We start from the raw sequence: 12652 nt of genomic DNA, 5'->3' as shown, positions 1-12652 counted from the left end.
ATAGATGTTACAGAACATTCTGAGTTTGAAAGTGACCCACAAGGATCATTGAGTCCAACTCTTAAGAGAATGGCCCATACAGGAATTGAACCCAGAACCTTGCTGTTATCAGCACCATGCTCACACCATTTGATACAATTTCAAAAGTCAGAAAAAGTGACCCAGCTCAGGACACTTGGACAATGCTGATGGATGAACATGGGGAGGATGTATTAAGGGAGAGTTTCACTAGCTGTGTCCTTTTTTCCCTACGCTTTTCCTAGGTACTTGTGGCTTGGAAATGGGAGGACCAGCAGAGAAAGGCTTAGAACTTCCTGCTCCTGCCTGAGCACCTGCCCCAGAGCCTGTGACAAAGTGAGCAGAGCGGGAGGTGCCAGGCAGATGTGGGCATTGTGTAGCTCTCCAGAGGGCCCGGTTTCGGGATTAACCTGTCTGCCTGGTCCAGGGCCCAAGAAGGCCAGTGCTGGCCAGGAGCAAGGGCATCTCAAGGGGAACAGAGCTCGGCAAGGGCAGCCCTGCGGTGCTCCAGGCAAGGCTTTGGAGGGATTCTGGGGGACCAGCCTTTCCTTTTGGAAGTTTTGTGTAAAACACGCAGTTCCCAGGTGTGTGGCGTGCCAGCTTGCCGTGGAAAAGCGTGTATGGGTGACTTGTAATTCAGAGCTTTGAACCGCAGGATGGGGAATGGCTTCTGGGCCCACAGCTACGTAATTACCATAACGAAGCACAAACCCTTCTTTCCCAGGACAGAAGCCGATATTTTAGTAAAACAGTTTTTCGGTGAAACACTCAGTAAATAAAACGGGGTCCCCATCGCGCCCATTGCTGCTGCTCCCGATCCCGCCGCCGAGCGGCGCCCCGCCCCGCTTTAGCCGTACAACATGGCGCCACCCTGCACCTGCGTGCCGTACAACATGGCGCCACCCTGCTCCTCCGTGCCGTACAACATGGCGGTAGCCACTCGCCACCCTGCCTGGCAGACGGGTTCCAGCGCGCAGGCGCCGCTATTTCTTCCGGGCTCCAGCGCGACGTTATTTCAGTGTTGACCCGCGCGTTTCCACTTCCTCTTCCGGGTCCGGCGGCGCCAGGTATGGCGGTGGGGAACTGGGGGCTGCGGGCGCCCATCCGCCTCCATCCGCGGCCTGGCCGGCAGCGAGCGCGATCCGAGGCCCCGAGGCGCTGTGCGGAGGGACCGGCGGCGCTGCTGCCGCTGGAGCGGGGGGCAGAGCTGCCCGGCACAGAGGCCGGGCCTTCCTAGGCTTCCGCGGGGGGAGCTCCCGAGCAGGGCCCGAGTCTCCCGGGCTGCGAATGTAGCTTATGTTGACTATAAAATACGTAGCTGCTAAAGCAGCTCCTTAGGAGAGCGTGACATAATTCAGGCAAGACTGGGATGTTTGAACAGTGTTCAAGTCAGTTCGCTTGAATCTTTATTGCGGATCACGTCGTGCCCGCTGTCACGCGTTTTGTTCTTCTATAATATAGTTGTGGTGGCTGTCGCTGATCAGGGAAGGCTTTAGTTTAATTAATATCGAATCGGCAGCTGCTGATTGACAACTGGCTCAGTACGGCTGATCCTGTGAGATGAGAACTTCCGTGTCGACGTCAAGCTCTTAACTAGTGCCGCTTTGGCTTTCACTTGTTTAGGGGTGAAAAATGGTGCAGCGCCTGACATACCGCCGTAGGTTGTCCTACAACACAGCTTCCAACAAGACCAGACTGTAAGTAAGAGTTTGTAAGAAAACCTCTGTTGTAAATAAGATTGTTACGTTAACTGAGTGTTTTTCTGCTGTGCTTAGGTCCCGAACACCCGGGAACAGGATTGTTTACCTTTACACCAAGAAAGTGGGAAAGGCCCCCAAATCAGCATGTGGTATTTGCCCAGGAAGACTTCGTGGTGTAAGTATGATTATAAACACCTAAGGGTGTTCTCTGCAACAGCTTTTTTTCAGTACAAAGAACTTTTCCAAGTATACAGTGGGCCTATTTATTGACCAGTTCTTGTTGAAATAACTTTTTTATTTAAATATTCAAATCAAATGTTTTGAAGTTTAGTGGAAAAATAAGCTTTGGAAGCTCAAACATTTCTTAATGCACTTGGTTTGCATTATTATTAAACAGAAACTCATGTTTTAGAAAATCTGAAGTTTTTGAGGCTAGGCAGGGCGGTTCTATAGCAGATGTAAAAAAGTAAATTGGACCTATTAGGTTTGCAGAAAAAAGGGTAAACCAAGGTTAGAAAAGTCTCATGTTTAGAAAAAAGGAATTAAAGTTCTTAACATAGTTTGTTTTGGAATGTTTTCTTGAAGTAACACCATTGCTTTTAACAGTTATGCAAATAAATGCCTGAGTAATGTTGATATTTGAGCAGGTCCTGTCTTTGAAAAAAACGAATCTTTTTTATAACAAATTTTTTAATGAACCTCTTGGTGAACCCCTGTAGTGGGATGAAAAGATCAGCTTAGGGCTGCTGAGTATGGCACATGCAATGAGCTGTGACCTCGCTCACTTTTTCGCATCTTGAATAGTAAACTTCTGGTGTTGCTGCTGCTTTTTTTTTTTTTTTTTTAAACTATGAAAGTGATCTTGGTTTTTATGTGGCAGATGCACAAAATTGCTGTCCTATGACACACTTCTTTTTTTTTTTTTTTTTTTTTTTCTGTCTGTAGGTCCGTGCTGTGCGCCCCAAAGTTCTGATGAGGCTGTCAAAAACGAAGAAGCACGTTAGCAGAGCCTATGGTGGTTCCATGTGTGCCAAGTGTGTCCGTGACAGGTAACTTCTAGAAAGCCAGCTTTATTCCTGAGGTTGCTTCTTACAAAATTTTTATATCTCTCCATTCTCATAACGTGGTCCCAAACTTTGAAGGTTCTTGTCTGACACTGGTGTAGGGAGATGGAGAGTGTGAGGCATGTCAAACAATGATGTGTGTGATTTTGTCCCTTGGGTTTGAGGGAGCTCCTGCATGTGGAGAAACTTCATGTTCTTCAGGCTTTCTTCCTGCACTGTTGCATGGATGCTAAACAGTCTGCTCAGGCTGGATTTTTACCTTTTGTATTGACTGCCCATAGTAAAGATTATTCTTTTGTCCTGTTTTGCCTTATGCTGATTCAATTTAATTTTTCACTTCTTTGTAGTGTTTTGGGACTCAGAGATATTACTTGGCTGTGTGTTTAACAGCTTTATGTGGTTAAGCTTTAAAATGGCCTTTGCTTAACCTCACTGAACTCAGTTTTATTGTGTAGCAGTTGCATATCTTATGCTTCCTTGGCAGTTTTGAGGAAGAACATGACCACGAGTGTGTCATCTCTGTGAATGGTAAACAAAGCAGATCTCTGGGGTCAGCAGTCTAATGCCAGTTTTTTTCATCTGTAGTGACAGCATTTTTTTTCTTTTACACATGTGTAAGTTCTAAGATAAATGACATTAGGCACCACTGAAGATGAGCTGTTACAGCTGCAGAGCTGTAGCATAACTCTTCTGTGTTGAAAGCCACTTTTTTCTGAGTGTTTTCCCAAACACTTCATGAGCTTGATAGGTAGTTTATAGTGCACGAGTATGTTTTTATTCTTACTGCACTTAAACCAGAAATTAACAGCCACCTTCTTTCCTGTAGTGGTCAGGTTTTCTCCTTCACCTGCTTAGGCATCTTTGACAGGTTTCTGTGCTGCAGAAGTAGCCATACATACCAGGTACTTAGAGAAGGCATTTTAATGTTTAAGGGTAGAAGAGTGTGTGTGATACACTTGTGCTGTTAACTTGGAGCCATCAAATAGTCTGTTGGTATGTGAGTGCTGGTGCATCTGTCCTGATGGCCCTGCATGTCTTCCAGAAATATTTATTCCAGTTGTATTTGGGCATGACTACCTGCTAGGCTTTTCCTTGTTGATGTGCAAGGAGCTTTAATCCTGACAGGGAAAGTATTCCTGGTTTTGGTAACTGGATGCGTGTAGTTTCCTGTAGTTCTGAGGAAGAGATCTGACCACAACTCGTCACACCAATTCTGACTTCAACAGAATGGAATTAATTCTCCAGTTAGGAGTTCTGCTTTTTGCCTTTGAAGTTTGTGAGGATGGTAAATTTTCCCATGTTCAGCCATCAAGTATTACTTTGTTTTCCTCCAAACCATTTACCCTAAATTTGCAGGCACCGTAGGCTGCCATCCCCAAACCCCTACATTTGTACAGTGCCACTGTCCCTGTCTTTTGCTGCTGGCAAGAACAGCAGTGGGTTCCCTTTTTATGTAACCAACACCAGACATGCAATGAATATGGAAGATGTCAAAATTAATTGTAATTTGTTTTATTTTTGTGTTTATGCTTGGTAGATAGACACATATCCTAAAGTAGTTTTTCTTTTCCAGGATCAAACGAGCTTTTCTTATCGAGGAGCAGAAGATTGTTGTGAAAGTGTTGAAGGCACAAGCACAGAGCCAGAAGTCAAAGTGAATCTATTTGTAGTTTCAGCCCAATAAATGAGATCTCCACTTCCCTTGTGTCCTGTCATTCCATGTGTGACTCAAAGCTGGTAGGAACTGCTGCTTCTCACAGGTCGTACAGTGCAGAGCTGGGTTTTGCTGCAACAAAACCTGTAAGTCAGGGTGCTCTGTTCGGTGCTGCCTGCTGCCAGGTGATTTGAGCAGCTGGAAGGAAGTCTGGTTAAACAGGACTCCCAGCTCAGGCCCAGTCACGTAGAGGGATTGGAATAACTTTCAGCTGTGTAGATTTTCTTTCAGCAGCTGTCTATGAAGTCATTGGAGGAGTTGGCTCAGAAGAAAGTTAGGACTCCGTAAAAGAAGAGCTAACAAAAGAGGACAGCTAGTAAAAGCCTAAGGTAGATTTTCTTCAAAAGAAGTATTACTCAATTGAGGGTAGAGAGAATAGTCTTAACTTCTCAAAGGCAGTGCTGTGTCCACCAGACAGTTGCAAACTGCTATATTTGGATCTCCTGGAAGAAAGATGCAGCTGCTGTATCCTGTTAGGTCTTCCTGGGTCTGCAGTTACAGGTACAATACCAGCAGAGCTCCAGGGCACAGCTAGGACAGACCTTGAAAGGCTTCCTGATGTAGAGCAGCAGTTTGGGTCTCTGGTATTGAAATTTGAACCAAAGTTGTTTTCTCATCAAGGATATAATTGTAATGTAAAAAGTGAAAATGGCTTTGCTTCATTCTGTTTTGTAGAGAACTCTAAATGTGTCACTTAATGCTATCCAGGACTATTACAACACAGTTGGGATAATTCTTGCTTTGCCTGTATGTGCAGTGGTATTCCTCATCCCCAACTCTGAATTTTGAACTGCTTTTAGTATCTGATGGGCATTATTTTTACCTGGTTTTAACCAATAACTATTTTTCCAAAAAGTGAGCTCCACCATGAGAGTAAGGAAGAGAGGAGAAATAATTACTGAGCATGCAGGCTCAGTACCATGCTGGGAACTGTGGGGGTGCCACTTGAAGGGGATTCTAAGGTCACCTGTGGAACCTCAGGCTCAGGCTGTGGCTCAGAGATGTGTGCTCAGAGATCCTGAGTGCATGCTGCCTTTTCACCTGTCTTACTGTTCTAGTACAAACTTTAGTACTTTAGCCTGCTGGAAAAAAATGCAGTAGCAACTAGGGCAGGTGTGTGTAACCTGCTCCTTGTTTTGCATTAAAGATGTGAGATGAGAGTTTTCCTTCAGGCTTTTGGAGAGGAGTAGAGATGGAGGGAAAATAATTTTGGAATAATGAGGTTAAAAATCTCATAAACATCTGTTGATAGGCACTGAGAGGGAGATTATTCCAAACAGGGAGGGTATAAATAACAGCTGACTATAAATGACATGATTGCATCAGAAAGCAACTGTTAGGAGAAGTGGTATTGCCACTACAGGCAGAAATCAAAGGAGTCATTAGGCAGTGTGTTAGTGAAATGGTAATAAGGCCCGTAATTATTTTATACCTGACCGAGCAGTTGGCTGCAGTTAGGAATGGGGGCAGACGTCTGGGGAAGGGCTGTGCAACGCTGGGTAGCGTGGCGAGGTGGGCGAGTTCAGCTGGCCCGTGTGCTTTGAAAATGCGCTCCTGTAACCTGGAGTGAAGGGTTCTTCCCCGCCCCTTTCTTGAACCAAGAGGAACTTGAGAGGCTTCCACACAAAAGGGGGAGTTTTTCTGATGTGCTGCCTGGGTGCTGCTCTCCAAAGCGAGCTGAGGACGGAGGCAGGAGGGGCCTGGCTGGGCTGGGCACATTACAGGAGGGGTCCCAGGTGCAGGCAGCGTGCCGCGGCGGACCCGCCGGCAGGCCCGGTGCCACCCAGGCCACTCGCGGCTCCCGGGCGGCCACGTGGCTGCCCGGCCAGGGGCGGGGCCTGCGCACGGCCCCGCCCACAGCCCCGCCCCCGCCCGGCCGCCGGTACCCAGCGCCGACACGTCAGGGCTGCCGGGTCCTGGCAGGTGAGTAAGACAGATAAACTCTTCCACGGCGAAATGGGGTCTTTCCATACTTTTATGCAGAAAAAAAAATATCTTTCTAAGTCTGTCATTTAGTTCCTGTCTTAAATTTCTAGTGCTTTGTTTAGTTGGTCTTTTTAAGAAGTGATTCATTTTCCCCCTGTCAGGACGAGGCAGCACATTTCCGTTTCCGCCTTCGTGTCGGTGGCGGAGCGCGGCCGCGGCGGGAGGGAGCGGACGGCGGCGGGAGGGAGCAGCGGGGCCGCGGCCGCCCCGGGACCGCACGGCGGCCATGGAGACGCTCTTCCGCCTGCCCTTCGCCGTGCTCGAGTGCCCCAACATCAAGCTGAAGCGGCCGAGCTGGGTACATATGCCCTCGGCCATGACCGTGTACGCGCTGGTGGTCGTGTCCTACTTCCTCATCACCGGAGGTGAGGCCGGGGTGCAGGGGAGGCCCCGCTCACGGAGCAGCTCTCCCTCGGTCCCTGCCCCGGGTCCGGGTCGGAAGCGCCCGTAAAGCACGAGCCTCGGGCATCCCCGAGCGTGCCCGCCGTGTCGGCGCAGCTCTCGCTGCTGCGGGTCCAAGGCGGTGCTTGCTTTCCTCCCCGCAGGAATTATCTATGACGTGATCGTGGAGCCTCCGAGCGTGGGGTCGATGACAGACGAGCACGGGCATCAGAGGCCGGTGGCTTTCTTGGCATACAGGTAAGATCTTGCAGGGCCCTGTCCCCACTAGCGACGTGCTGCAAATGCCTAAGCTCAAGGGAATAAACCCCGTCTTGCCGAGCAGTGCATCTGCTTCCTGTCCTGTCCTGTCCTGTCCTGTCCTGTCCTGTCGTTTTATATCAGTTCTTGGTTTGCCAGTACTTAAAAAAATCAATGATTTCCACGTTGAAACCAGCAGAAATCAAAAAGCTTAGTCCTAAAACTTTTAAAAATGGAAGGTCTGGTAAAAACAAATAGTTTTGAGCTGGCAGTACTTATTTTTCGTGCTGTTCAAGTTGTGCTTTATGCTGGATGCAGGAACGTTTGATCATTTTTTGTTGCAGAATCCCTAATGTTTGGGAAACTTTTTGTTCTCACCTTTTTGACTCTAGTTTACTTGGGACTCTGGGGGGGAACATTGTTACGAATGTGTAACAAGAGTCTTCCTACTGCCCTTGGGTTCTATTACTGAAAATAAGCAAGAGACTCTTAGTAACAAACTGGTCTGATGGGAGTTAAACCTGCTTTTGTAACTGGGGTGAGGGGTGTCGTCTGTGTGTGTGGAAACAAATAACAATTTTTGTTAAATACCAAAGAAGTTGGTTGAATCTGTGAGGTCTGTGGCATGGTTGATGTGACAGATTTTGACTTGGACTAGATGTGTGTTTCATATTGGGTTGGTTTGTTGCAATGTCTGTTAATCCAGTTACTGCAGAGAGTTGCTGGTGCTGTCCTTTGTCAGTGTAAACAAGATGAGAGAAGACAAACTTGGGTTTTTTTCAGGATAGGAGACAGTAATGATAATCTTTATTTCTGTGTATTCACTGTAGTTTCATCAATGCCAGTTTTATAAGGTTGCTAATTAGGAGGATAGGAAAATGGCTAAATGACTGTGGGAAGCAGGAGACTCGTGATCCAGGTGCAGTATTCTTTCTGCATCTCATCTTCCTCACTCTCCATCTCTTTACATTTGTAAAAGCAAGTCCAGCTGTCTGGGCTGACAGGGAGCCCCATGGGGCACCCTCAGGCTGATTCCTGCAGAGAAAGCAAACAGGCAGCAGAACATCCTGCAGGATGTGTGCTGGAACCAGCAGATGTGCTTCATGCCCTGCCATAGTGCTTGGAGTGGAATTTGTCCTGAGAGGAGGATTCAGGAAGTCCTGCCTAAACATTGGGCTGGAAATAAGGATGTCATGGTGCCATGCCTAGGGCCCATCTGTATAACCAGGGACCTCCTTGGACCAGGGGATTTTGCAAACCAATGAGCTCAAGTGGTAGCTGTTAGTATGCACAAATATGTACAAATCCTCTTGTGTGCTTGACTGGGCACCTTGCAGACTCTCAGTTCTGGAGATAAATTGTATGTCAGAGTCTTGATGTAATTGTATAACATCAGTTTCCTACTTGCTTTAGTTTAGAAGGTCAGCCATCAAAGTTTAATCATCCTGTGTGTTTGTACAGCTAAAGCTGTTTAGTATATGGGGTTTGAAATGTAAATAATTACTTCAATCTTTTTCTGACTTTCACCTTTTTTTTTTTTTTCCTTCTCCTCTAGAGTAAATGGACAGTATATTATGGAAGGCCTTGCATCCAGCTTCCTCTTCACAATGGGTGGCCTAGGATTCATAATTCTGGATCGATCCAATGCACCAAATATCCCCAAGTTGAATAGGTTTCTTTTGCTCTTTATTGGATTTGTTAGTGTACTTTTGAGCTTCTTCATGGCCAGAGTTTTCATGAGGATGAAGTTACCGTAAGTGATTTAGTTATCTTTCAGCTTTTATTCTCTTTTGTGGCTCATGTGTGCCGTGTTAAATTTAAGAGTAGCAGAAAATATGGTGAGCTTGAATATAGGTTGCTTTTTTCACTGCTTTTTTTGGAACATGCTACCTTGAGTGAGGTGGGATGCTTTGGGAGCCAGGTGCTCTAAGATTGTGCTGTAGCTAAAAAAGGGTGACAGTTCCTGGTATGTCAGAAAATATGATTAGTGAGTCTGACTTGCTCAGCGTACCTTAAAGTCCATTGTGTGTACTGGTCAGGTAAGTAGCTACAAAACAGGGCTTTGAGGAAAACGGGGCTGTTAAAGTACCTGAAGAAAGGCAGAGGAGGAAGAGATCTGTAGCTTTCAGGGTGTGCAAAATTCGAATACAGTTTTTCCACTCTTTTCCCTCTCTGTATTTTTCAGTCTGTCTATTTAATTTAGAATAGCTGAAACCTGATGTTTACAGGTACTGGTAGCTAATTTTTGGAGTAGCTCCATGAAGTGTTGAATGAAGTCATTCTTCTATTCTTAAATATTTTTTTTGGCCTCTGCAGCGTACTTAAAAAAATCGTTTCATAACACAGAAGTGATAGCAGCAGGTATCTGGATAGAGACCTACCCTATATTTTATTGCTTCATTGATGCTATATGGGTTTTTTTTTGCTTCACTGGGTACATGTGTGTCTGTACAATAGCTCCCATTCTGAAATTCATGAAAAGAGCAGGGCTTCAGTGAAATGGAAGAGAAAGAGGGAACAGATTTGTATGGAGTATCAGAAAAGATCAGGTTGTATTGAATATCTTAACACTTGTAGTTTGTGTAAAGGGCACAAATAAAGAACATATCTTAGGGTATAATGTGGGCTTCAAAAATTCCAAACAATTACCAAAGTTAGATTGAGAACAGACAAATGCAATTTCAATGTTCATTGAAAAAAGTCAGCTGAAGAAGGAGTGTGTAGTTAAGATGGCCAAATAGCCTTGATCAGCAGAGGCTTTTGCAGTCCTAAGTTTTGGTTTAAGATTGTATGTCTCTTGATTTTTGAGGAGTGCTGCTTATGTTTGCTAACTTTTTCTCTAAATTAATTTTTTTTCTATAGGGGCTACTTGATGGGTTAGTACCTCTTGTGCTGTGTGAAAGTTTGAGCTGAATTTACTCCTCTTCACAAAGCGTTTTAAGAAGAAACAAGTCACCATCAACAGCAAAGAGACCTGGCCATGAGAAACAACTAGGGAAAGAGTGCTTTCTCTGCAAACAAACTCTCACTACCAGTGGCTGATCTGTAGTTTTCAAGCAATGTTTTATCATTTCTGATGTAGAGCTTTTGAAAAAGAGAAAGTTATATAGCTGAGTATTTCTTTTATATTCCGTCTCAATATGAAGTAGAGGCCCTACCTTTAGCTCTACCTGAAATGAGTATTCGCCATTGACGGTTCTTTGTTGCAGGTCTGTCTCCTCTTCCCTTTGTGGGACAATTATGTATGTGAATCAGAGAAGAAACGCTCAAAACATTGATTTCCAAGTTGTAATCAGAAAATTAGTAACTTTGGATGCTTTACAGCCAGAATACAATGTGTCTGAAATTATTGTGAAGGCATCTTTGGCCTTGATATTAATGATACTAATGCTCTGTGTGAGCAAATCCAGACATGCACTGGGAAGGGCGAACTGTATGAATGTGCATTTTTTTTTTTAAGAAAAAGTGTACAAAAGGAGCCAAATAAAACTTATTTTCTAAAAAAATGTTTTAATTTTGTGCAACTTGTAAAGCTTTCTCTTGTTTGCATGGACTTTTCTGCATTCAGACGTGAGGTGCCATACCATGACCACATAATTTCAGCTTTGTTTTTCACTGTTGGATAATGATTTATTTATTTTTTTTTTTAAGTATCAGGGACAAGAAGCCTCATTTTCCATGAATTTGTACTGTATGCAAATAATTATGAGTAGCCAAGAAAACTTCTGAAGCTGCTGCTTTTTTTGTGTGAGGCAAAGTTCCAGTTTAATTTGTCTTAATTTTAAAAGATTGAATGTTACTGAAATATTTCATTCAAGTTATGTATTGCATTTTGGAGGAAGGAAATATCCCTCTGAATCACCATAAACGTCTTCTCTTGCAATCCATATGTGTTTGAAGCAATATTTTACTGATGATAATAATAATACAAAGTAGAAAAGTTATTTATTCCTTTCATCGTGAAGTACGCATTACTGTTCACATACTTAATCAAATTTCTGAGCTGGCTGTTAATCATCTGCCCTCAGGATATGTCACTTCCACTGCCTTATTCTTATATACCATGTGACACATTTGCATCTATTCATTTTACACGTTTGTCATTAAGATTTAAGGTAGATTGAGCTGTTTTATGAGGCTCATCACTGCAAAATTTCCAGTCTTTTCAATGCAGTTATCTTTTGGTCACTCTGGTTTTGGTGACACACATGCTTGTCTTCAGGGAGGAGTATTGATACTATGTAAGTAAGTGGATCTTAAGTCATCTTTTTAAGTACTCTGAGAGGGAAGTCAAACCAGAAAGTCAGTTCACTGACTGTGTAATCAAGACTCTCCTGGCTCAGTGCTTGTAATGAAGTTGAGCTTCAGCCTCCCAGGTTTGCAGCTGATTCTAAAAGAGCAGGCTCTTGAGCAGTGATTTTAAAGGCACACTTCAGTGTCTGTGCTCTGTGAAGTGCCTTTCACTAATTGCACATCAGGTGATGTAACTTTAAACAACAATTGAAGCAGACGTAATTGCAAGGTAGGAAATTGTTTTGGGAGAGTAAAACTCGGTGACTAGGTGACATGACCCAACATGTAAAGGAACATTACAGGCTTTTGGTCACAGACTGCCAGCTGGGTATGATCATGTCATAGTCTGTGGCACAGAGAGGACCAGGAAAACAGAGCAGAAGATGGACTACCCAGAAATGAGGCACATGGTAGGCTGGAAGATGGCAGAATGCACTACTGGAAATTGGTTAATTTTGAGCATTGTTTGGAGGCTTCTTTGTCATCCAAGGTAAAATTTCTGAGTCAAATTGCGAAGTATTGCAGTGTGCTAGAGGAATCCCCTTTGCAGTAGAGAAAGGCTGGTATTTTCTGTAATTGCTGTTCTTTGTGGGTAACAGCAGGTGGCCTCTAAAGTAGGGGCTTGGAATAGTAATGTTTCAGTGACTGAAAGAAAGCTTCCTGTAACTAGTGACAATATCCATTTGTGTTTCATGTTTGTATCTTCAAGGTTCAGCTGAACTAGATCGTGGGTGAGAGGTTAAAAACAAGGTAAAGGTAAAGCAGAGCTCGCAGGAACACACATCTTTCCTGATAAAAACCAGAAATTTGGCCTACTTCCAAGTGCAACAGAAAGGGTCAGGCTGAAGTGTAGAGGTCTTGGTTTTCTGGCTGTCTTGATGGAGAAAATATGAATGCATGGCTTCAGTATGATCTCTGAGAGATGATGCCTAGTCAGTATGGTCAGGAAGACGTATATAACTTGTGTAGCTTTTGAAAGTTAGTATATACTTGTATGAACCCTTAAATGATCTTACACATAATTGAGTTAAGCTGAAAAATACCTCTAGATGAAAAAGAACAGACATTCTGACTTCCTTTTTTTTTTTCCCCCTCAATGCATTTTCCAGACTCCTGCATATTGTGGAGCAGTAACAGAATCACAGAATCATTTAGGTTGGAAAAGACCTATAAGATCATCAAGTGCAACAATCAACACAGCACTGCCAAGCCCATCACCAAACCATGGCCCCAAGTGC

The 12652-nt window shown here is 44.3% G+C and overlaps 2 protein-coding genes across 3 annotated transcripts; both read left to right on the top strand.

Moving 5' to 3' along the window:
• The first annotated feature begins 263 nt into the window (after positions 1 to 263).
• Positions 264 to 4482, top strand: RPL34 (ribosomal protein L34). Of its 2 annotated transcripts, none has more exons than XM_023924718.2 (5): positions 264 to 1085; positions 1642 to 1715; positions 1794 to 1893; positions 2664 to 2767; positions 4356 to 4482. In XM_023924718.2, the coding sequence occupies exons 2-5, from the start codon at positions 1651 to 1653 to the stop codon at positions 4438 to 4440; spliced, it is 354 nt and encodes a 117-aa protein (XP_023780486.1). In that variant the 5' UTR covers positions 264 to 1085; positions 1642 to 1650; the 3' UTR covers positions 4441 to 4482. The 2 variants fall into 2 exon arrangements, with proteins under 2 accessions (XP_023780486.1, XP_086744114.1); XM_086887988.1 differs by lacking the exon at positions 264 to 1085 and adding an exon at positions 1106 to 1376.
• A 2099-nt stretch (positions 4483 to 6581) lies between these two features.
• On the top strand, positions 6582 to 10627 carry OSTC (oligosaccharyltransferase complex non-catalytic subunit). Its single transcript, XM_023924719.2, has 4 exons — positions 6582 to 6847; positions 7028 to 7121; positions 8677 to 8874; positions 9984 to 10627. The coding sequence occupies exons 1-4, from the start codon at positions 6709 to 6711 to the stop codon at positions 10000 to 10002; spliced, it is 450 nt and encodes a 149-aa protein (XP_023780487.1). The 5' UTR covers positions 6582 to 6708; the 3' UTR covers positions 10003 to 10627.
• Positions 10628 to 12652: the final 2025 nt, after the last annotated feature.

This window comes from Cyanistes caeruleus, chromosome 5, assembly GCF_971803275.1.
Source record: "Cyanistes caeruleus chromosome 5, bCyaCae1.hap1.1, whole genome shotgun sequence".
Classification (NCBI taxonomy): Eukaryota; Metazoa; Chordata; class Aves; order Passeriformes; family Paridae; genus Cyanistes; species Cyanistes caeruleus.
This window is presented reverse-complemented; position numbering and strand designations above follow the sequence as displayed.

Coding starts and splice junctions, on each gene's coding strand:
- RPL34 (XM_023924718.2), top strand. CDS start 1,651: ATGGTGCAGCGCCTGACATACCGCCGTAGGTTGTCCTACAACACAGCT. Junction 1,716..1,793: donor GCTTCCAACAAGACCAGACT/GTAAGTAAGAGT, acceptor TGCTGTGCTTAG/GTCCCGAACACCCGGGAACA. Junction 2,768..4,355: donor GCCAAGTGTGTCCGTGACAG/GTAACTTCTAGA, acceptor TTTCTTTTCCAG/GATCAAACGAGCTTTTCTTA.
- OSTC (XM_023924719.2), top strand. CDS start 6,709: ATGGAGACGCTCTTCCGCCTGCCCTTCGCCGTGCTCGAGTGCCCCAAC. Junction 6,848..7,027: donor CTACTTCCTCATCACCGGAG/GTGAGGCCGGGG, acceptor TCCTCCCCGCAG/GAATTATCTATGACGTGATC. Junction 7,122..8,676: donor GTGGCTTTCTTGGCATACAG/GTAAGATCTTGC, acceptor CTTCTCCTCTAG/AGTAAATGGACAGTATATTA.